Genomic DNA, 20,313 nt, shown 5'->3' with positions numbered 1-20,313 from the left:
AAAGGGTAGAGTCGCTCGCACCGCCCGGTTGCGAGGCAACTTCCGGGTTCATTCCAAGGCTTTCCTTCCCGCCCCCAAAATTAAAGATCTTTTGAGGGAGGGGGGACTAGGATGTCAGAAACGCCAAACAGGCAACTTTCCTAAATTCCGGTTAGCCAGCCCCGGGAGTGACTCACTCACAAGGCAAGCAGCTGAATGACATGGCAAAGCCTGTGACTTCCCTCTGGGCGCTGGGTTCGAGTGTTCCCGTAGCCATGCCTGCCCAGGTGGCGACTCCAATAAAGCAGGTGGCTTCATGGGGAACGAGTAGGATTTTGTTTTTTGTAAAAATGGCTCTGAATTGTCCATTCAACATACATTGAGAGACAGTTGGCAGCAATATGCACTCACTGGGAAAATCCGTTTCTTCCCCTGGGATCGAGAGCATTTCAGCTAAGCTGGGGGAAACAGGAAGCCCAAGAGGGCCTGAGGATGATGTCTCTCATCTCTGGCACTCATAAAATCCTGGGGCTTTGACCCTTACAAGCCCTGGCTCATCTCCACTCCAGCCCTGAGCATGTGCTACCAAATCTGTGCTTCTTTGATCTAAGCCATGTGCCATCATGCTCATATCAGCGCTATCAACAGTGTAGGGAAATCAACAGCGCTCACAGAAAAAGGTGTAAACACATTTAACATCAATGTTCCTGCATCTGATTTACAGCTTCACTAGGAGTTGTATTTCTTGCATTTGATTTATAGGAAGCATCGCTTGCTTTCCCCTTATTCAAAAACGTCAAGCGGCCAACAAAATGTATGGAAATGATGTTTATTTATTACAACTTCAAGCTAAGCAACCAAACCGATACATTTTCACTCTTCTTGTCGAACTACGGGAAAAGTAAGCAGCACAGGTCAGGAAAATGTGTTTTGCAGGCCCCAGAAGGCGAAGCGTTTCTAGTGAGAAGCCTGCCACTCCGTGTTGTCCATTCCTGGTCGCTTCTCCCGGATTAAGATACGCGGACCGTCGAGATTCCACGGAATGTGACTCTTCAGGATGCACAGATGCTGCAAGAGAAACAAGAGTTTTGCTTTGCAGGCTTGCCCTTCCGACCTCGCATGAGCCACGCTGTCTGTCTGTGGTGCAATTCCTTCCTCGCCATCGGACATATAGGAACATGGGTTTTATTGCACGTCTTTCACCCTAGAAGGCAATAAGCTTAATGCTCCCTTTGCTGTGGGCACCGTTATCTCACCCAAGGCCACGGACAGGGGCGAGAGGTGATTTTCAGACAGTGCCAGGCAAACAATGAGTTGCAAATTTATTTATTTATTTATTTGATTTATATCCCGCCCATCTGGTATATATATACCCCTCTGAGTGTCTTCCACTACTGTAAGCTGCCGTAGGTCATTTTCAAGGAGGAAGGCAGGGCAAACATATTTAAAATAAATGTAATAAATTCTCTTATGACTATTGCACATGGAAAAAAATATATCCTCCTGAGAACAGGGTCCCCAGGAGAAGGGGTGGCTTATTAACTATACAGAGGCAGAGACGAGGATTCCCTTCCTGAGCTAAGAATACATCAGAGCCTGGAATGGCTCCTTTGGGGGAACTACAAGACCCAGATTCCACAACCAGGGTGGGGATGCTAGGAATTAAAAGATTAAAATTAAAACTTATAATTAAAATTTTAAAATAAAATTAAATATTAAAATTAAAACTAAAACATGATCATTAAAACAGCCATCCCTAGCTCTCCAAGGAATTTTTGTTCCATAGGCTGCCTCCCATGCAACAATGCCGCACAACCACCTACTCACCTGGTGAACGGAAGGAAACTGAAAGAGCGCGCGCCGGAGCCTGCCCTTTTTATAACCTCCGGCGTTTTACCCATGCTCGATCCAGGGCCCCCGATACCAGCATAACACATAACAAGCCTCCTGCGCCTGCGCGGCACAGAACGCTCGCGAGGGGAGCGGCTCTCGCGAGAGGCGCGGCCCATAAATACTTCCCCGCCGCCTGCTTTCGGCCTTCTAATCGAGAACACGTAAGTGCTGTTCCGTGAAGTGGCCGTGGGAATCCGCGGCCATCGGCTCGGTGGGGGGGTCGTGCGGTGGGTTATGGGTGTCATCCCTCTGTCCGGGAAATATGTTAGCAGGATATGTTAGCCTTTTGGCACCCCGGGGGGGGGGGAATTGGTCGTAGACACGGGCGTGAGTCCCTATTCAGACGTTACAAGCCAAATCCGGGGCTACCAGATTTTCCTTGGCTCTTGATTTGCTCTGTCCTTAAAAGTAAGCACCTATTAAAAAGGCTCGATGACCTTTTTTTTTGGGGGGGGGGTGTCCTTCTGCCTTTTGTTCTAAAACACGTGCCAATTTGGGAAGTGATAAACCTGCTAATTTAAGGCGTTAATGACGTGACAGGTATGCTGGGGGTGGGGCTGGGGGTGGGGGTGGGGGAGAGATCCCGGGGGGGGGGGCAGGCAGACATTTTCCCTAAAACTTTGAGAATTCATCAGGATTAGGCATTTTTCGCCTCTTGAAGTGGCCGTGCTGATGCCTAAGAATCACTATTTGATAACTGCGTGGTTTTTTTGCAATCTGCGTGGGTTAATCCAGAATGTGGATGCTTGTAGGATGATGGGGAGCCCCTTTAAAAAATGCTTTCTATGCTTTTCTTCTCTCCCCCCCCCACCCCGTGTTTCGAGATTTGCTGGATTTCCTCCTGCTGGAACTTCTCTAACTAACGCATGCTTTGTTTTCCAGCAAATGGCGGATGACGCCGGTGCTGCGGGAGGGGCGGGCGGAGGAGCCGCTCGGGGCGGCTTTCGGGGCGGTTTTGGCACCGGAGGCCGTGGAAGAGGCCGCGGACGAGGCCGGGGGCGCGGAAGAGGCCGGGGGGCCCGAGGAGGCAAAGCCGAAGAGAAAGAAGTGAGTGGGATAATGCTTTGAAAAATATCTTCTTTTTTCTTTATTAGGGCGGGATTTACAGTGGCAGGCAGTTCCACAGGATGGCTAGAGATATTTCCCAATGGAAATAGCCAGATAAAAAGTCATGTGTGTTCATAACTAGCTAAAGGCTTTATTTTTTTTTCCATGAACAGATTTATGAATGTGGGTGGCAAATACATAACTCAGTTTGCTGCTTGGGGTGCCTTGGCTGTGCTTTTGTAGGTGGGTGATCCTTGATGGTGGAGTATGTTGTTGAAACGTTCGGTTCGGCATTTTCAAATTATTTTTACAGTGGATTCCAGTCACGAAACTTGGCCGCCTGGTGAAGGACATGAAAATCAAGTCTCTGGAAGAGATTTACCTTTTCTCGCTTCCCATCAAGGTATTGCTTTATGGGATTTGGAGGGTTTGAGTAGGTTGGTTTTCTGTTGAGGCCTGTTGCGATAGCGAAAGGATTGTGATGTTGGGTGTGGAAAGAAGAGATGGCCCGAATTCTGACAACCGAGCGTGGAGACTCACAATACTAGAGGTTTGGTTGGAGAACTGAGAAAGGATGTAGGGCTTTTTCATGCAGTGTATAATTTATCTGACGGGGTACAGTTTGTCACAGTGACCACTGTGAACCTCCTCCTTCAGGGCAGTCTACCTTTGAACCTTGGGAACCAGCATTGGGAGGGCGCTGTTGGCGTCAGCACCCCTTTTCGGGAGCTTCTGAAGAACGTTTGCTCAGGCCGGCAGAGGCGTTGCAGGGTGCAGAGCCCTGAGCTAGCCTGACCTTTCTCTAAAGCCTGCTTTACGATGGAGTCCCGACAGCAGCAGCTCATCCGGTTGCCTTGATTTTCCAGGAGTCTGAAATCATTGATTTTTTCCTGGGCTCCTCTCTGAAGGATGAGGTTTTGAAGATCATGCCCGTCCAGAAACAAACGCGTGCTGGTCAGCGCACAAGGTTTAAGGTAAGCTGTTGGCCCTGTCTCGATGCTGGGGATCAGCCTCCGCCTCCTGGTATTCAAGCAGGTCTCCAAAGCAGCTCAGAGGGGAGTGGTTTTTCCTCTGCCTCCTCTTTGGGGGGGGGTGCATTCACGGGGGGGGGGGGCTGAAGGAATCCTTTTCTTCCAGCAAAGAGTAAAAGGGATTGGGTTTCTCTAAACCAGATTGCCAGCTGGTAGGGCTTCTTCCTGTCCCTTTCCTGGAGAGACTTGGTTTAGCACCTGCCATTCCCTGCTGGCACCTCCCCACTCACCCCCTTCAGTGGCATAACCAGCTGGATCATGTTTAATGTCCAAAATTAGGCAAGGTGAGGCACAAGGGATGGTAGGTCGGAGCTTCAGATGCTGGGAGCCCTCTGGGATAAACACTGATTGGGAGGGGCAGGGAAGAACTCTGCATCTCAGAACGTCTGGAGCCTCATTTGGTTCAGAAAATACTTTCCCTAGTTTATGGATTGTTGGAATTGTCATGAAGACATTGCTTCTCTGGTTCTTGTGGGCTTATGGCTGAATAGCTGGCATAACCAGGCTTATAGCTTGTTTCCTGCAGAGGAGCACTTGTATTTTTTAATAATCATAACTGAGACCTTGAATGGTGTTTTGCTTCCTCTTTTAAGTTTTAAATGTGTTTAATTACTCAATGTATTTTAATTTGGTGTTCTAGCTTAATTTTTTTAAAATACACAATTTATTGTGTTTTTAACTCTTAATTTTTTAAATACTGTGGTGAGCTTTTATTGGGAGAAAAGGCAGACTATGACTATAAATAAGACAAATAAGTAAAGAAACAAAGAAAGAAAAGTGAACCAGCATGGAGCGTTGATGTTCTTAGCCAAGGCCTGTTGAGTGATAGATGCATAAGCGATGGGCCGCTTCTTGTTTTCCCTTCAGGCTTTCGTAGCCATCGGAGACTACAACGGCCACGTAGGCTTGGGAGTCAAGTGCTCCAAAGAGGTGGCCACGGCCATTCGTGGGGCCATCATCTTGGCCAAGTTGTCCATCGTGCCAGTCCGGCGAGGCTACTGGGGGAACAAGATCGGCAAGCCCCACACCGTGCCTTGCAAGGTAAAACTTCTGTTTTTTTCTTGACCGGGGACCTTGGGAATGGCTGTCCAGAGTGACCCCCTCTGAAATTTGGATTTCAGCGACCCACATCAGGCGCTTCTGGGGAGGCTGCTCAATGTGTGAATGTTTCTGTTTCAGGTGACAGGCCGCTGTGGGTCCGTCCTGGTGCGTCTCATTCCTGCGCCTCGCGGGACTGGCATTGTGTCTGCCCCAGTTCCCAAGAAACTCCTGATGATGGCTGGGATTGATGATTGTTACACCTCCGCCAGAGGCTGCACGGCCACCTTGGGCAACTTTGGTAGGTCTTGATGCCCCTTTGGGCAGGGGGGCTGTATTTTCTTCCCTGGGGGAGGCAGCAGCAGCGGTGGAGGATGCCCCGAAAAGAGAAAGGCAGGTCAAGAGCCAGAATTTTTCTAAGCTGTGAGAAGGCTGAAGTAAAACAAGCGGTTCTTAGTCATTAAAAGTAACAGGTGTATGCCACTCTTCTTTCAGTATGGTAGGTGCACCTGAGATATGTCTCTTATCAGAGAGATACTGTGGCTACAGTGGGTGCTTTATAAACCTGCCTTATCCTGTTTTGTTGTTGTTGTTTTGGCAAGCCAGGTTTAAGAGAGAGACAGAGTCCCACTGGATGTTTGAAAATTCAAGCTTGCTAGATTTTTCCTGTCCTGCTGTCATGATCTTTGATAAAAGAATGCTGTGGATTCTGATGATCCAGGTTTCCTCTGCCTGCAGCCAAGCCAGGGACAAAAGCTAGCCAGTTGCCAGGGGCCTTTGTCCTTGGAGAAGGCAGTTGGGGTAAAGTGCAGTCTCCAGTTTGCGAGTTTTGAGAGCTGGCATAATTTTCACCTGCTAATTGCTGACTAATTTCTAAAGTATTAGCAGGACACCTTTTTTAATCCAAGAGCCTTATTTTTCAGATTTCTGTGAAAGGCATGCTGCTCTGATTTATCTAGTGCGTACTTATGTCCGTGCACACATTTCTTTGCTGTTAAGATTTTGCAGATCATTTGGGGGTTGAAATTTGTGGTTTCTGCGAATGGTCTTGCTAGTGCAAAACCAGCTTCCATTTTACCTCGGTGTCATCCTCTGTGTTAGGCAGCCTGTGTGGTTCTTCAGGAAACACTCAGACCCTCTCAGCTCTGCCCAGTTGCACCAGACGTCAGTGGCGCACCTGTCGTTTATCGAGAGGAAAAGTAAACCGGTTCCTATTTGCACGGCAGTGAGACTTGGTGGTCTCCCTGTTCCTTGTCAGAACCCACAGAGAGACGATTGCTCGAAATAAATGTAGCATACACTATTTTCCCAATGAGAGTGACTTGGCTTTGGCACTTCGTACTTAATTTCTTTTAACCAAAAGGATCCTTGATTTGTTTTCTAGCTAAGGCCACTTTCGACGCCATCTCTAAGACCTACAGTTATCTGACCCCTGATCTCTGGAAGGAAACTGTGTTTACCAAATCTCCTTACCAGGTAAGGGGACAGAAGCCACTTTGGGTTTTTTCCTTTTGAGGAGAAAGGTGGGGTAAGAAAAATACTTTAAATAAATAATTGGCTTAGGGGTGCAAATTCAAGATAACTATTTGGAATCCCCTAACCTTTCTACAGAGGCTCAGATTCTTTCTCTTCCCTGCCCTTCCTCTGCAGGAGTTTACTGACCATTTGGCCAAGACCCACGCGACCCGGGTGTCTGTGCAGAGGACTCAGGCTGCTGCTGTGGCGACTACCTAAACGAGGCTGTACGTTCAATAAAGTGACATGACCAAGTCAAATTTCTAAACCAATTTTCAAATGCTGTGGTCTCTTTATTTGGGTGTAGGTGGGATTGTTTAAACTAGGTGGATGGCCAGGTATCGGGGGCCTTTAGAAAGTCTAGCTGAATGGGCTGTACAGTTCAGGACAAAAACACCACAGAGTTATTCCCACCAAAGCAAAGGAGTTCATTTGGCCTTGAAATTTATTGCACAGCTGGTTAAAGCTTTACTCTGTATCTGAACTGCCCCATTTCATAGAATGGATTTGATACTGGTTTGGGAAATCATTGTTTGGTAGGGCTGTGGGTGCACTCTGGGGCTCTAATTATACTGCAGGCAATTAAGATCCAAAAGAGAATCGCTAGCTTACCCTTCAAGGTGAGCAACCAACTGTGGAAGGCCTGTATGTTTCCACCAACATGCTCAGCTTAGGCTGTAGCAACCTGTTTTGCCAAAAGTAGAAGTGATGAAGGTGGCACAGAATACCCTTGGGGTTTAGAGGATGGGGTGGCATGCACGCTTCCTACTCAAGTCAGCCTGGCCCAGGAACACCACCTTTTACAGTGTTTTCGCCAGCACAAATAGAAGCTTTCAGTGGCTCCCCCCCCCCCAAGAAATGGGGGAGAGAAAAGGTGGGTGCTCAAATGCATGGACTGCAACATCGAATCATTGATTTTGGTCTAAATAGCAGCACACAACCAATTTTGGGAACCAGCAGTAGTCACAAGGGATTGTTCTACGCTTAACCTTTTTTAAGACTGCCAGTGTTCTAACTTTGGTGCCCCGCTCTGCTTGGTTGCCATGTACACATTAAAAGGGAATACAGAGTTCTGTCTACCTGAGGCTGGACTTTTCTGCAGAAAAAGTGAACTGGGAGGAACCATGAAGGCTGGCAAATGTTTATAAGGGAAGGGAATCAAACATTTGATTTTTCTGTCCAAAAGAACATATTGCAGTCAGTGCTGCTGCTACCCCCCCCCCCCCCCGCCTTTAAGACTTGTGTTCTGCCTGATGTCCAAAAGTGGACACGCTTGGGGTACACATGATTTGACACTTCTGTTCTTGCATGAAAGAAGGCAAAGGAGATAGTCACGTAGGTTTATTTTTCCCCGGCACCACCGAGTCTGTACAGATTTTAACACTTCTGTGAGAACTCACTGTGATTTTAATCTACAAGAAAAGAGGACTGCACTGGAATTCAATTCCAAATGGCCGTGATCCAGTAGCAGTTCGCTTTATTCCTCGGCTGCCACCTCGGCTTCAGCTGCTTTCCTGGCTTTCCTTTCGGCAATCATCTGCTCTTTCTGCTTCATTAAGCATTTGCGAGCTGTTCCGTAGGCACCGAGATCACCATCTACAATGACAGCAGAACAGACGCTTCAGGGAGGGCCAGCCAGCAGCTCCCGAGTGGCACAGCTATGTACCAAGCAAGGAAATATTGTGTTTTTTAAAAAAATATTAAAAATAACCAGGATTACTTGGTCAAAGAAGCAACAACAAAAAAGTGCTTGACATTGAGGCAGCAAGGATGCAAAAGCCATACCACCACACAACCCCAAAATCTCAACCTTAGGTGATATGTTTGTTAGGCAGGAGAGAAACTGTCGGGCGAAATGTTAGGAAAGCAAGCAAGGGAAAGCTTGATTTCACAGCTTAGGGTTCCCTCCACCTCACAGCTACTCCTAGACTGCTTCCCAAACTAATGACCCACAAATACCCTGCATACTGTAGCCCTCAACAACACTGGTTTGTTCCTGCACGCTTACAGGCCCGGGCAGCCATTTTTGTGGTGGCTTCTGGCACTCAGCGCTGGGCTTCCAGCAGAGCTGTCCCAGTCTAACTGCTTCCTGCCAAAGGCAGACTGGGCCTTCAGGAGGCCTCAAGAATTCCTGCCATAAAATAACCCCCCTTTTTGGTACTGGTGCAGTTAGCGTTCCTTTTCACTGCAACATCTCCTGAGTGCTAAGCAGGGTGTTACTGTATTTGACAGCAAGCTGTGTTCTCACCCCAGAACACTATTTGACCCCACACTGCCAATCCAATAATAATAATAATAATAATAATAATAATAATAATAATAATAATAATAGACTTACATTTATTCCAATAAATCTTGATTACATCTTTATAGTGCTGGACCTCCTTTGCACATTTCTGATCAGCGTTCTCTCCGTGCAGCGCCTTGCAATGACCCACTCGGTCCTTTATTATCTTCAGAATTTGTTGGTCCACCAAGCTGTACAAGCAAAGGGAGAGAGAAGAGGCACACCTGAAGAATGCCACAAAACAGATGTAGACAGATGTGCTATAGGTGTGATCTGGGATCAGGTGGGGCTGTACCCCTCATGCACGTGACTTTGCCTGTGCGTGCCATTCCCCTCCTGCGCTGGGTTCCATCCCGACCAGAACCAAAGGTGCTGAAAATGATCGCTGCTGGTACCTGGCAGAGGAAAGCTGCAGGGAGGCAGGTAGAGCCATAGGCGCACACTTAGGAACCTTGGTTTCCACTCTGACTTATTTTAAGGGGATAAAAACGTATTTTCAGACTAGTCTGTGAGGTCTAACCAGCCCTGCTGAATTGCTGCTAACTGGGAGCCTTTGTTGATTTTAACTGTTTTAATGTGTTCATTTGAGCTCAGTGGTTTTTACCGTGGAGCTGATTTACGATGTTTTCGTTAAATGTCGTTTTACCTGTTTTTATTCATTTAAGATGTTTCAGTATCTTCAGTGCTATATCTTACTGAAAAGGTGGGCGTACATAAACAAAATAAGTAAAAATCTGTATAACCAACCCCTTGAGGGGAAAAAATGGGTAGAGAACCCTGTGGTTCACTTCAAATAAAATTATCTTCCCATAGAACAACAGCAATTATTTTCTTTTTTTCCCCAGCCAGTTTTTCTTGGTGGGGCCTGTACATCATAAGGCCGTGGACGATCCCTCTCCTCGCTCCAGCACACCTCTGCAGAACATTTGCTAACGTGAGAACAACATACAAATCTCTCTTCCACTGCATCTCTGCTTCGTAGTGGCAGACGACATCATCCTCCAAACACTCAGTCAGTTCTGGGACGCGGCGGAATTTCCGGTGATAATAATAAATTCTGTTATTGGCACGCTGGCGTTCAATCCATTCTGTGGAGAGAAAGCATTCAGGCACCCTCAAGATAACTGCCATAAGCCTTTTCAGCAGTGAAGAGAACACTTTACAGGAGGGGAAAACAAAGAGAGACCCAACCAGAGGGTCTGACGGTCTGTATCACTCTGACGGTCAAAACTGTGCGCTCCAAAACATTCTGTCCTGTGTTAAGGTCTATATAGGATGGGAGTCAAAGCTCAGGCAGAAATTAGTTCTTGATTAATCATTAGTGCAAGGCCAAGAAGACATGAGCCAGAGGGCAAAATCGACAATGCCTCTTATTTTATTGATTGATCTAATTTAAAATATTTTTAGCCTGCCTTTCTCCATAAAGGGACCCAAGGCGGCCTGCAATCCACCAGAACATCTTTAGGGTAAAGAAAAGGGGTTAGTTTTTTTTTTTAAAGCTGCCAAACCCCACTGTCGTTCCATTTGTTTTGTTCTGCTGAAAATAAGGCTGAAATAACTCCCAAGAAGTCCTCCCCTGCCACCAAAATCAGCAGGTAGCTTTACAGACCCACAGCGGCACAGCCGGCAGAGACCCCCGGCCTTTTTGCCACGCGAGGGTGTCCCGGCAGCAGGGGCTTAAGGGTTTTGTAGGAGACCATGGGGGTTGTAGTCTGAAAATCTCTATAGCTCCCTCTGTTCCCCCCCCCGGGTGAAGGAGTCTTGGCTCAGAGCTTTAGAAACATTGCTTCGGCCGGTTGGGAAAGACTACAAATCCCAGAATGCCCCTGCAGACAACTGGGGGATTCTGGGATGTGTTGCCCACCCCCTCCCCCCAAAAAACTACTGATTCCATAGCTCAGCCCTTGAATTACCCCGTATCCCCTGCACCCTCCCAGGCGCGCCACCCCTTGCCTCATCCCCCCCATTAGCTGGCTGGGGATACTGGGATTTATAGTCTCCCCTCCTGAAAAGTACCATTTCCATAGTTTCACCGTTCGTCACGCCTCCCCCCCCACTAGCTGGCTGGGGGATGCTGGGATTTGTTGTCCTCCCCAAACAGTACTGTCCCCTTCATTCAGTACTCCACGCTGGTTGGGGGATTCTGGGACTTGTAGTCCCCCTCCCTCCCAACAAGGTTCCCAAAGGCCCCGTGACCCCACTCGCCCCGCCCCCCGGGAGCGACGGCCCCGCCCACACCCCGCGAGGCTCCTCCCCCTTCCCCCCCCGCGCGTCCCTCACCCCTCCATAAGGTGACGGGCCTGTCCACCACTTGGGAGTAAACCGCCTCCAGCAGGTAGACGGGGTTGAGGCCCTTCTCCCGCTCCGGCCTGCGCTGCGACTCCGGCGGGTAGCCCTCCCAGTCCGGCTCCTCAGGCATGGCGCCGGCCCGACCCTTAGCAACCACCCCCGACAACGACCCCGACGGACAAAATGGCCGCCGACGCCCCTCCCTCCCGGGGGCGGAGACGGAGAAGGGGGCGGGGCCAAAGGGAAGAAACGAGAGCCGCGCAAGCGCAGCCGAGGGAGGCGGGGCCAAAGGGAAAGAAACGAGCATGCGCGCGAGCCCGCCTCCCCTCCTTTCCCCCCCGTGCCAGAGCAAGCTGAGAACACGCGAGCCCGCCAAGGAACGCGTCCACACGACCCCGTGGAACCAGCACGCGGGGAGGCGGGGGGGGAGAGAAAGGGGCAAAGGGAAAGGCCGCTTCCCCCCCCCAAAGAAGCCCCCTCCTGCTCAGCTCGCCCTTGAGATCCGTGAAAAAACAAGGGCAAAAAAATCGATGTTGTGTTCATAGAAAACAAAAAGACAAGATACGAAAATCAACAGCAATAACCCTACATCATCATCATCATCATAAAAATCTGCTTCCCTTGGTCTTGCTCTCCTTTCCCCTCCGGTTTCTATACCCAGCAATGGGGAATCTGGTTTCCTCCGGATGCCCTACCTACTCCATGTCCCATGGTCCCCCAACTGTCCAAGGGCTACCGACTCCAGCTTCTCCTCTACTCTAGACCCCATGGGGCTGAGGGGAGCTGGAGTCCGAAGGCTGCCCACCTGGCAGTCCTGACCTTTCGGAGGAGGAATGGCGGGGAATATGGTTTGCACCACCACCCCCTCGCACACTGCCTGTAGCTTGTGTGGCTGGGAAGCACTTTCCTAGGTTAGGATGATGATTGGCCTGTCTAGCACTAACCTACCATGCCTCCCAGCCTTTGAATTCCAAGAGAGCCCTGCCTCTCTGCCCAGTGCTTTTTCCCTTTCCTTCCTGGGTTGGTGGCAGTGGTTTGTTCGCTGTTGATCGGTTCGGTTTGTTGATGGCTAAGTTTGCGTGCGTTAAAGAAACCAGAACACACACAACAAGCCGGTCGTTTCAAGCAGCCCTAAGTAAAGAAATATTTTTATTCTCTCTCCTGCAAATGTCTCAGAGCGAGCTACGCTGGGGTCCGAGGTCTCCGGCTGCAGAGCCAGAGGTTGGGAGTTCGATTCCCCCACTGGGGGCCTCCTTGACAAGGGCTGGACTGGATGATCTCGAGGGTCCCTTTTCAAGCTCTGCTGTTCTCAGGTGAGATAAGATAAACTGAGACTTTAAGTGCCAGTTAATGAGAAAAGGATAACCCCTCCGAGGACCTGGCAGTTATTCTCTATTTTTTTTGTTCTTCGATTTCTGATGGGCTGGTAAGGGGGGTGGTGGCTCTCTCGGGGGGGGGGTTCACAAAGGCGGACTCCCCCCCCCCCCGGACTGGGCTGCCAATGCCTAGGGCACTCCTCCAAGCCCTTTGGGGTCTGCCCCGCCTCTGTTTTTAGGCCGGCAGCTGGGCGTAAACTGAGCCCCCTGCTTCGCACCTGACCTTTTCCCCGCCGATGGTGTCCGACCCCTGCCAGCCGGCCCGAGCCTGAAATGAATATAGCATCAGCATGAAGCCAGCTGCTAAATTTATGTCTTGGGGGCCGGCAAGCATCTTTGGCATTAGGCAAGGGAAGGTCTTGCGGGCGCTCTCTTTCCTCCGCCAACGGCCTGGGTGGAAGGAGGCCTCCTCCGATCATGGTACGGGCTCTCTGTCCGTCTCGGGGGGTGGGGGTGGCAGGAAGGGGGGGTGCTGGTGGCAGAGCAGCCACGGCCACCGGAGGTCTTTGGGGTGGGGCTGGCAGCCGGTGCGACGGACACCCAGGTTTTGTGCTTCTCGGACGGCACAGTCGGACACCGCCCGGTGCTTTGCAAGGCTGCCCATGGGCGCATGGGTGGAACGGCTGCCTTCCAAGAATCCCCACCAGGCCCTAACTCTCAGGGGGCAGAGCTGGGGGGTGCCATAGCTTAGCCTGTCTTACAACCCTCTGTCCGGGGGGGGGGGGGAGAGAAAGCCCTCTGAGGTCTTCCACTTCCAGTGTTGAAGGGAAACTCGACTGCCCACCCAGCCCATTTTTTACCTTCTGCCTCGGGCGGTAGAAAGCCTTGGGCCGGACCCAGGCCAGAAGCTGCTGTCTGGCACCAAACCCCCCGGGGGGGGGGCTAAATTAGACGTTTATTTATTTACCTATTGCCCCATTTTGTCATAGCCAGCTTTGTACCTCCTTTATTCTCGCAACAAGCCTGCGAGGTTGGTCAAACGGAGAGAGTGCAAACGGGACGAGTGAGTTTTCTAGAACAAGCGGGGGATTTGAACCCTAGTCCATAGGGTGTCGTCTTCAGGGAAGCACAGGAATCTTCGACATCCTCCTTTTTCAAATTTCCTTCCCAGTCTCACCGCAAGTTCTCCGCTCCTCGTCACGGGCACCTGGGTTTCCTTCCTCACAAGAGGAGCCGACGCCACCGAGGGAAGGTGAAGACGTGGCCCAAGGATGACCCGAGCAAGCCCGTCCACCTGACCGCCTTCCTGGGCTACAAAGCTGGCATGACCCACATCCTGCGGGAAATCTACAGGCCTGGGCTCAGTAAGTGACAAGGGGCGTTCTTGGCAGCGGTTTTCCTCCTAAAGGGGAAACGAGCCTTTCGGTGTTAAGGACGAGGTTGCATTTTTGCTTGATGTAATAGGGCTGCTACCTGGCTGGAGGGCTCAGGGGTTGAGGTCCCTGCCTGTGGAGCTAGAGGTTGGGAGTTCGATTCCCCCACTCGGCTTCCGGGTGGGACGAGCCAGCCTGGGTAGCCTTGGGCAATCTGCGCAGTCCCAGAGCGCCAGCTAGTGGAAGGAAATGGGAAACCACTTCTGCATGTTCCCTTCACCGGGAAAACCCTGGGTAGGGTCACCCCGGCAGGCTCAACTTGATTATTATTGAATCAAGGGACCGCCTGCTGTTGCATATGTATTCTCTAAGGACCATTCTCTGGCATCAGATAAAACAAATGTAGTTAGAACGTAAAACATCAAATATAAAAACAGCTAAAGGGCAAAGCACCAAGAACGCCTGCAGCAATTAAGAAATGCAAGCTGTAAGTAAAATGGGAGTCCCCACTTTGCCATCTAGTCCCCTTTTTCTTTCCTACCTCCTCTGTGAGTTGCTGGCTGTTTTTTAAAAAAGTATTTAGTAATGTAGAGATTTTCCAGATCCGACAAAACATCGCTGTTCTTCGGCTGTCCGACATTGCATATTCCCCCTGGAAGCAAAACTTCTGTTTGCGCTGTCTGCGTCCTCTGTCTTATATGCTTCTTCTCCTCCGTGTGCCTTTCAGAGGTTTCAAAAAGGGAAGAGGTGGAAGCTGTCACGATCATCGAGACCCCGCCTATGGTGGTGGTCGGCCTGGTGGGCTATATCGAAACCCCTCGAGGGCTGAGGAATTTCAAGACCATCTTTGCCGAGCACATCAGCGACGAGTGCAGAAGACGCTTCTACAAGAACTGGTGAGTGAGAGAGTGAGAGAGAGAGAGGGATGGGAAATTTCCCCAAAGAAATACAGTGGTGCCTCGCTTAGCGACGTTAATCCGTTCCAGGAAAAACGTCGTTAAGGGATTTCGTCGCTAAGCGATTTTTAAAAGCCCATAGAAACGCATTAAAACATGTTTAATGCGTTCCTATGGGCTTAAAAACTGACCTTATGCGAAGATCCTCCATAGGGACGGCCATTTTCAGTGCCTCTAAAGCGAGGCAAAACAGCGGTCCCCATTTTGTTTTTCTGGTGGCCATTTTGGAACCGTCGATCAGCTGTGTGAAAACGGGGCGTTTGCGATGATCGCTTCCCCGCGATCATTGCAAAGCGAATTTTCCCCATAGGGGCCATCGCAAAGCGATCACTCTTGCGATGGCAAAAAGTCCATCGCAAAGCGATTTCGTCGTAAAACGGAGCGATCGCTATGCGAGGCACCACTGTAGCTGTGTTGCTCTCCATCATGCCAGCAAAATTAAAGGGCAAAATGAAAAGGAAAAAGAAAAGAGGTGAAATAGAACGGCATTTCAATACATCTGTTTCAGTGTTGGCTTTCATGGATTAAAATCCACTTCTTCAGAAACAAGGTCATAATTTCCACCACCGGGGGGGGGGTTATGTATAGATATAGAGGAGGTATATCTGCCCCTTTTATGTGTGAGGAAGTGGATTTTTGACCCATGAAAGCTCATAGTGACATAAATCTCTTAGTTTTTAATGTCCTGAAATATTTTGTCCCTTTGTTCGTTCCTTCCTTCCTTTCCTCCCTCCCTTATTTATTAATTTTTGCCAAAACAATGGAAGGGTGGAGGATGAAGCAGGCGAAACAGCCCTGCGACAGAGGGGGGAACACACAGAAGGAAGAGAGGGTGGGAGTGTTGCAATGTGAGAATGGGCAAGGGAGAGAAAGTGTTGAGAACTGCGTGTGTGTGCATTTTAAGATGACGTGCACGCAGGCTGCGCGCTTGTTGCTTGCTGGAGAGGTGCAGTGTTTTGAAGGGGTCCCTGGATTCATGGGCCTGTTGTTGATGGTAGATACCACCGTCTCTTCTTTCCAGGCATAAAAGCAGAAAGAAGGCCTTTACTAAGTATTGCAAGAAATGGCAGGACGAGACTGGGAAGAAGCAGCTGGAGAAAGATTTTGCAGCCATGAAAAAGTACTGCAAGATCATCCGGGTCATTGTGCACACCCAGGTGACCGCTTCCTGTAAAACCTTTGGGGCAGGGGATGTGCCGGGAAATCTGAACCTGTGCCTGGCGCCACTTATGCAGGAGGATGATCTTAAGATGCCCCAAATCAGCATCCCCAGCAGCCAGGAGCCTTTGGGGGCTGAACTAAGGGTTCTCGGGCGGGGGGTTTAAGCTGATGGAAAGCCAATTCAAGCTGTAATGTGGGTGTGCTGCTTAGGGAACAACCCCACCCCCTAAATATTTGGGATTATCTTTCACGTCCCACCTTTGGTTGCTTTCGAAGCATCTGCCTTTGGTGGAAAGCCATGGATTGGTTTTCAGTTTTTTCCCCCCAACTTCTACACTTCCCGTCTCTTACAGAGTCCTGTTGGTTAAAAAAAAAAAACTTTTTAAAAAGGGTGTTTGGGAGTTGTGTTCCACTGGTGACTAAGTTGGGAACCATTGCTATCCCACATCATTTGGAGTTAAGTAGTTCTTCTGAGCAGGGAGAAAATGCCTTTTGCTCATGACCTCGCCCTTCCCTACAGTCCTAGGGTTGGGATCCCTCGCACTTCTCTACCTTCCCATTCTGCTGTGGATTAGGACAGTGCAGTGGTTCCCAAACTTGGGTGGCCCTGGTGTTCTTGGACTACAACTCCCAAAAATCCTGGCCAGCACAGCTAGTGGTGAAGGCTTTTGGGAGTTCCAGTCCCAAGAACATCTGGGTGACCCAAAGTTGCGAACCCAGATAGAGAGACACCTTTGCTTCCCAGATGTTGATGAACTACACTTCCCATTCTCCCTCCCCGTGAATGAGGGCTGATGGGAAATGGGAGTCCCACAACCTTTGGGAGACCCCCGGTTCCTTAGACCCGCCCTTGACGCTCGCCCGCGCGTTCCTGCTTTTGCCTGCCGGGACGCGGGGCCGCTTTGATTGCAGATGAAGCTCCTGCCGTTGCGCCAGAAGAAGGCTCACATTATGGAGATCCAGCTGAACGGGGGAACGGTGGCCGACAAGGTGGATTGGGCCCACGAGAGGCTGGAGAAGCAGGTTCCTGTCCAGACGGTCTTCAGCCAGAATGAGATGATCGACGTGATCGGGGTCACCAAGGGCCACGGGATGAAAGGTGCGAAAGGATGCTGACCGAGGTCCTGAGCAGGAAAGGACCTGGGTGTAGGCTTGGAGAAGAAAGGAAGGGGGGAAGCGGGGAAGTGGGGGGGCTGCTTGCTTTCAAGGTGTATTCGCAGAACACAACATGCAGGCCTAGAAGATAAAACTCGATCCCTGGATCTTTTTGAGAAACAAGCTGCTAGTCCTCATTGTTACTCAAATAGTCTAGACCAGATGCTTCGGACTGCAATTCCCAGAATCCCCAGCCTGGGCAGCAGATGGTAGGGGGCTATGGGTGTTGTAGTCCACAACATTTGAGATGCCGAAGGTTTGCTGCTCCGGGTCCAAACCGTATTTTCTGTCATGGCCGAGGGAACTCACCGAACATATTCATAATCCGGGGTCCTTCTTTTCTCCAGGGGTGACGAGTCGGTGGCACACCAAGAAGCTTCCGAGGAAAACCCACAAAGGGCTGCGGAAAGTGGCCTGTATCGGGGCCTGGCACCCTGCTCGCGTGGGCTACTCCATCGCCCGGGCGGGCCAGAAGGGCTACCATCACCGCACAGAACTCAACAAGAAAGTACGGCTTGCTTCGCTCTCTCTCTCTCTCTCTCCCCTTTTCCGTCCTGTTCCTTTGAGCCTGGGGACCCTCAACAGCAAATCTCGCCCCCTATTTCCATGGGGGCATCAAGGGCCTCGTAGGGCAGGGCTCAGACAGCGTGCACCTGGTCAAGGGGTCTCGTGGCCACCACCGGCACCCCACACACTTCCTCTTAGCAATTTTCGCTTGGTTTGAGAGGGGGAGGGAGCAGAAGGGTTCAAAAAGTCACACTGTGCCCTGGGTGGGATTCTTCCACGTTTTGAACCAGGGCACGTGAATACAACATCCAGACCTCTAGAAGTTGCACAGCACCAGCCCACAGCAAAAAAAGTTATACCAAACAAATGTGTTTTTCCACCTTTGTGTTGTTGTTGTTTAGTCATTACGTCGTGTCCGACTCTTCATGACCCCATGGACCAGAGCACGGCAGGCCCTCCTGTCTTCCACAGGAAGATGGGACCAGTTGCCATGATCTTAGATCTTAGGGGGTTTTTTATGTTGAGCTTCAGACCATTTCACTTTTGAAAACAAGTGACTAGTCCTCATGGTGGCAAAGAGTCCCCAAATAGTTTCTTTAAACAGCATTGAGTTAATCTGCTGTCCTTCTCCTGCATGTCTGGGAAACGCCTGCGGATGCCTCCCTCTTTTGCTTGTTCTAGATCTACCGCATTGGCCGTGGGGTCCACACAGAAGATGGCAAAGTGGTGAGGAACAACGGCGCCACCAATTACGACCCAACGGAGAAGACCGTTACTCCCTTGGTAAGAGGCGGGAGGAGGGCAGGATCTGGAACTGAGGTTTCAGACCTTTACAGATTGGTTGCTTTTCTACTCATCACTCCCAAACCGGCCTGAATCCTTTGCCCCTGGGACTGTTGGGGCAAGCTTTCAGTAGCCCTACCACACAAACTTCTTGAACGGAGGCCAAAGGTTGAACTAGACAAAATGCTTACTGCATAGCTAGAAGGGGTGCTCCCTTAAATGCTAAAGAGGTCTGTTTGTCACACCAAGTGCTCTTCCTCATCTGTGTGTCTTGCATTCTAGCATGCTTTGTTTTGTGACTGGTCATCGGTGGGTAAACATGGACACAATTACCCTCTGGGTCACCTGAGCAACTATATTAATCAAAGTTTGGGGTTAGTGTTGGAGTTGGGATCGAGATTAATATTAAGAGGAAGTATCGGGTTAGAAACGACAAGGAGGGGAAAAGATGCTCGGGTCTCCCTGGCCACCGATCACGTCTTCCGCTGACCAGTCCAGCTTTTTCGGTCCGGCACGCTTGTTCTTCGCTGCACCTCTGATGCTTCTTCGTTCCTAACACCTCGTCTTGCCCGGTGCTCTTGACGGTTGCAGCCCCTGGCTCGCGTCTCCTCTGCGCTCACCGGCCTTTTCTGCCCACAGGGCGGGTTTCCTCACTATGGAGAAGTCAACAATGACTTTGTGATGGTGAAGGGGTGTGTGATGGGCACCAAGAAGCGGGTGCTGACGCTCCGAAAGGTGAGCCCCGCGTTACCACGAGGAGGACAATTTTGGGCGCGGAGGGAGGCCGACACATCCGCCAGGCGGATGAAGGCAACGGGGCTGGATGCCAGCAGAGAGCTCCCACTTACAAGGTGGTCTTGGCATATCTTTCCTCTCTCAGCCCTGTCTAAATGTTCCTGGGTTCTCTAGCAAGAATGCAATAATTAGGGACCAGGGAGTCCGGCCAGAGATAAGCTCTCGGGAGGTCTGGCCACGGAGTCAGCAAACGATCCGCTCCCTGGACTTGGCGGGTGCCTTTCACCGATGCCTTCCTTTGCAGTCTCTGCTCGTGCACAGAAGCCGAAGGGCCGTGGAGCCGGTCGAGCTGAAGTTCATCGACACCACCTCCAAGTTCGGCCACGGGCGCTTCCAGACGGCCCAAGAGAAGCGAGCGTTCATGGTGAGTTTCAGAGGTGGGACACTCCGCTTTGGGCACCGTCGGCAATTTCAGCAGGGCCGTCCTGGTGCCGTGCACCTAGCTGGGGCCGCGACATGGACCTGGGTGGCCGGGGGTGGTGGTGGTGGTGGCGGCCCATGTTCTGCTTTCCTCCCCATCCCCATGATCAAAGATGTGGTAAGGGTCCCTGGCTGGCGAGACCTGAACAGCGAGGCGAAGGAAAAGAGGAAGGGTTGGCCAACAGCTGCTCGCTGATGATGGAGACTTCCTAGGCATTGTGCTCACAAGATGCTTCCGTGGGCAAAGAAGGCAGGCCCCGCTGTAGCCCCCCTGGGGGGATAATTTCTGTACATCCCGTCGGAGCCCTGGCTGTGACCTGCCTTTTGCTCTGTGCCTTCCACTTGTGTGGCCATTTCTGGGTTGTCTCATTTCAGGGCCCGCAGAAGAAGCACCTGCTGAAAGGAAAGGTGGAGACTACGGAGGAACCATGAGCGGTTTCTTCCAAGAAGATCCTCGCAGCGCCAGCATCTTCCTCCTTTTTTCTTGCTTTAGGTGTTTGCAAACATTAAAATTCAGAAACAGACGGGCTACTTAGTGTGGTGTTCTTCAGCAGGAGCCACTCTCTGCAAGCAGCTTCTGAAATCTTTCCAGGGTTTTACATGTGATACGGACCCCTGACCCAGGGAAAAGTGGGTGCTTACTTGATCGGGTGACCCTCAAGAGATCTGTCTGAATCCCAGGCTTTCCCAGTGGGTAAGGAGTATCCTTGCAGGCTTCTCTCTCTCTCTCTCACACACACACACACACACAGGTGCTCACACTGAAAT

General features: G+C 50.6%; 3 protein-coding genes and 1 non-coding gene across 5 annotated transcripts; 2 read left to right on the top strand and 2 right to left on the bottom strand.

The window, feature by feature from the left end:
• Positions 1-1,145: 1,145 nt before the first annotated feature.
• On the bottom strand, positions 1,146-1,276 carry LOC140702614 (small nucleolar RNA ACA64). Its single transcript, XR_012081823.2, has one exon. It is a non-coding gene; the product is annotated as a small nucleolar RNA ACA64 (small nucleolar RNA).
• A 703-nt stretch (positions 1,277-1,979) lies between these two features.
• RPS2 (ribosomal protein S2) lies at positions 1,980-6,775 on the top strand. Its single transcript, XM_072982980.2, has 8 exons — positions 1,980-2,033; positions 2,755-2,919; positions 3,233-3,322; positions 3,786-3,893; positions 4,818-4,991; positions 5,130-5,289; positions 6,373-6,464; positions 6,639-6,775. Exons 2-8 carry the CDS (start codon positions 2,758-2,760, stop codon positions 6,720-6,722), a joined length of 870 nt encoding a protein of 289 aa, XP_072839081.1. The 5' UTR covers positions 1,980-2,033; positions 2,755-2,757; the 3' UTR covers positions 6,723-6,775.
• Positions 6,776-7,829: 1,054 nt separating this feature from the next.
• NDUFB10 (NADH:ubiquinone oxidoreductase subunit B10) lies at positions 7,830-11,277 on the bottom strand. The gene is made up of 4 exons (XM_072982981.2): positions 11,071-11,277; positions 9,740-9,878; positions 8,842-8,981; positions 7,830-8,099 (listed from the first exon to the last, which is right to left on the bottom strand). The coding sequence occupies exons 1-4, from the start codon at positions 11,207-11,209 to the stop codon at positions 7,981-7,983; spliced, it is 537 nt and encodes a 178-aa protein (XP_072839082.2). The 5' UTR covers positions 11,210-11,277; the 3' UTR covers positions 7,830-7,980.
• A 359-nt stretch (positions 11,278-11,636) lies between these two features.
• RPL3L (ribosomal protein L3 like) lies at positions 11,637-20,069 on the top strand. 2 transcript variants are annotated; one of them, XM_072982979.2, is made up of 10 exons: positions 11,637-12,392; positions 13,567-13,759; positions 14,496-14,664; positions 15,746-15,881; positions 16,798-16,984; positions 17,388-17,548; positions 18,229-18,330; positions 18,970-19,065; positions 19,370-19,489; positions 19,921-20,069. In XM_072982979.2, exons 2-10 carry the CDS (start codon positions 13,720-13,722, stop codon positions 19,975-19,977), a joined length of 1,068 nt encoding a protein of 355 aa, XP_072839080.2. In that variant the 5' UTR covers positions 11,637-12,392; positions 13,567-13,719; the 3' UTR covers positions 19,978-20,069. The 2 variants fall into 2 exon arrangements, with proteins under 2 accessions (XP_072839080.2, XP_020669704.3); XM_020814045.3 differs by lacking the exon at positions 11,637-12,392 and adding an exon at positions 12,766-12,875.
• Positions 20,070-20,313: the final 244 nt, after the last annotated feature.

This window comes from Pogona vitticeps, chromosome 13 (assembly GCF_051106095.1).
Source record: "Pogona vitticeps strain Pit_001003342236 chromosome 13, PviZW2.1, whole genome shotgun sequence".
NCBI lineage: Eukaryota > Metazoa > Chordata > Lepidosauria > Squamata > Agamidae > Pogona > Pogona vitticeps.
This window is presented reverse-complemented; position numbering and strand designations above follow the sequence as displayed.

Excerpts from the sequence above, each read along its gene's own strand:
- RPS2 (XM_072982980.2), top strand. The coding sequence starts at position 2,758 with ATGGCGGATGACGCCGGTGCTGCGGGAGGGGCGGGCGGAGGAGCCGCT. Across the intron at positions 2,920-3,232 it reads GCAAAGCCGAAGAGAAAGAA|TGGATTCCAGTCACGAAACT; the intron begins GTGAGTGGGATA and ends TTATTTTTACAG. Across the intron at positions 6,465-6,638 it reads TTACCAAATCTCCTTACCAG|GAGTTTACTGACCATTTGGC; the intron begins GTAAGGGGACAG and ends CTTCCTCTGCAG.
- NDUFB10 (XM_072982981.2), bottom strand. The coding sequence starts at position 11,209 with ATGCCTGAGGAGCCGGACTGGGAGGGCTACCCGCCGGAGTCGCAGCGC. Across the intron at positions 9,879-11,070 it reads GCCCGTCACCTTATGGAGGG|AATGGATTGAACGCCAGCGT; the intron begins GTGAGGGACGCG and ends TTCTCTCCACAG. Across the intron at positions 8,982-9,739 it reads ATGCAGTGGAAGAGAGATTT|CTTGGTGGACCAACAAATTC; the intron begins GTATGTTGTTCT and ends TTGCTTGTACAG.
- RPL3L (XM_020814045.3), top strand. Across the intron at positions 13,760-14,495 it reads AATCTACAGGCCTGGGCTCA|AGGTTTCAAAAAGGGAAGAG; the intron begins GTAAGTGACAAG and ends TGTGCCTTTCAG. Across the intron at positions 16,985-17,387 it reads CAAGGGCCACGGGATGAAAG|GGGTGACGAGTCGGTGGCAC; the intron begins GTGCGAAAGGAT and ends TCTTTTCTCCAG.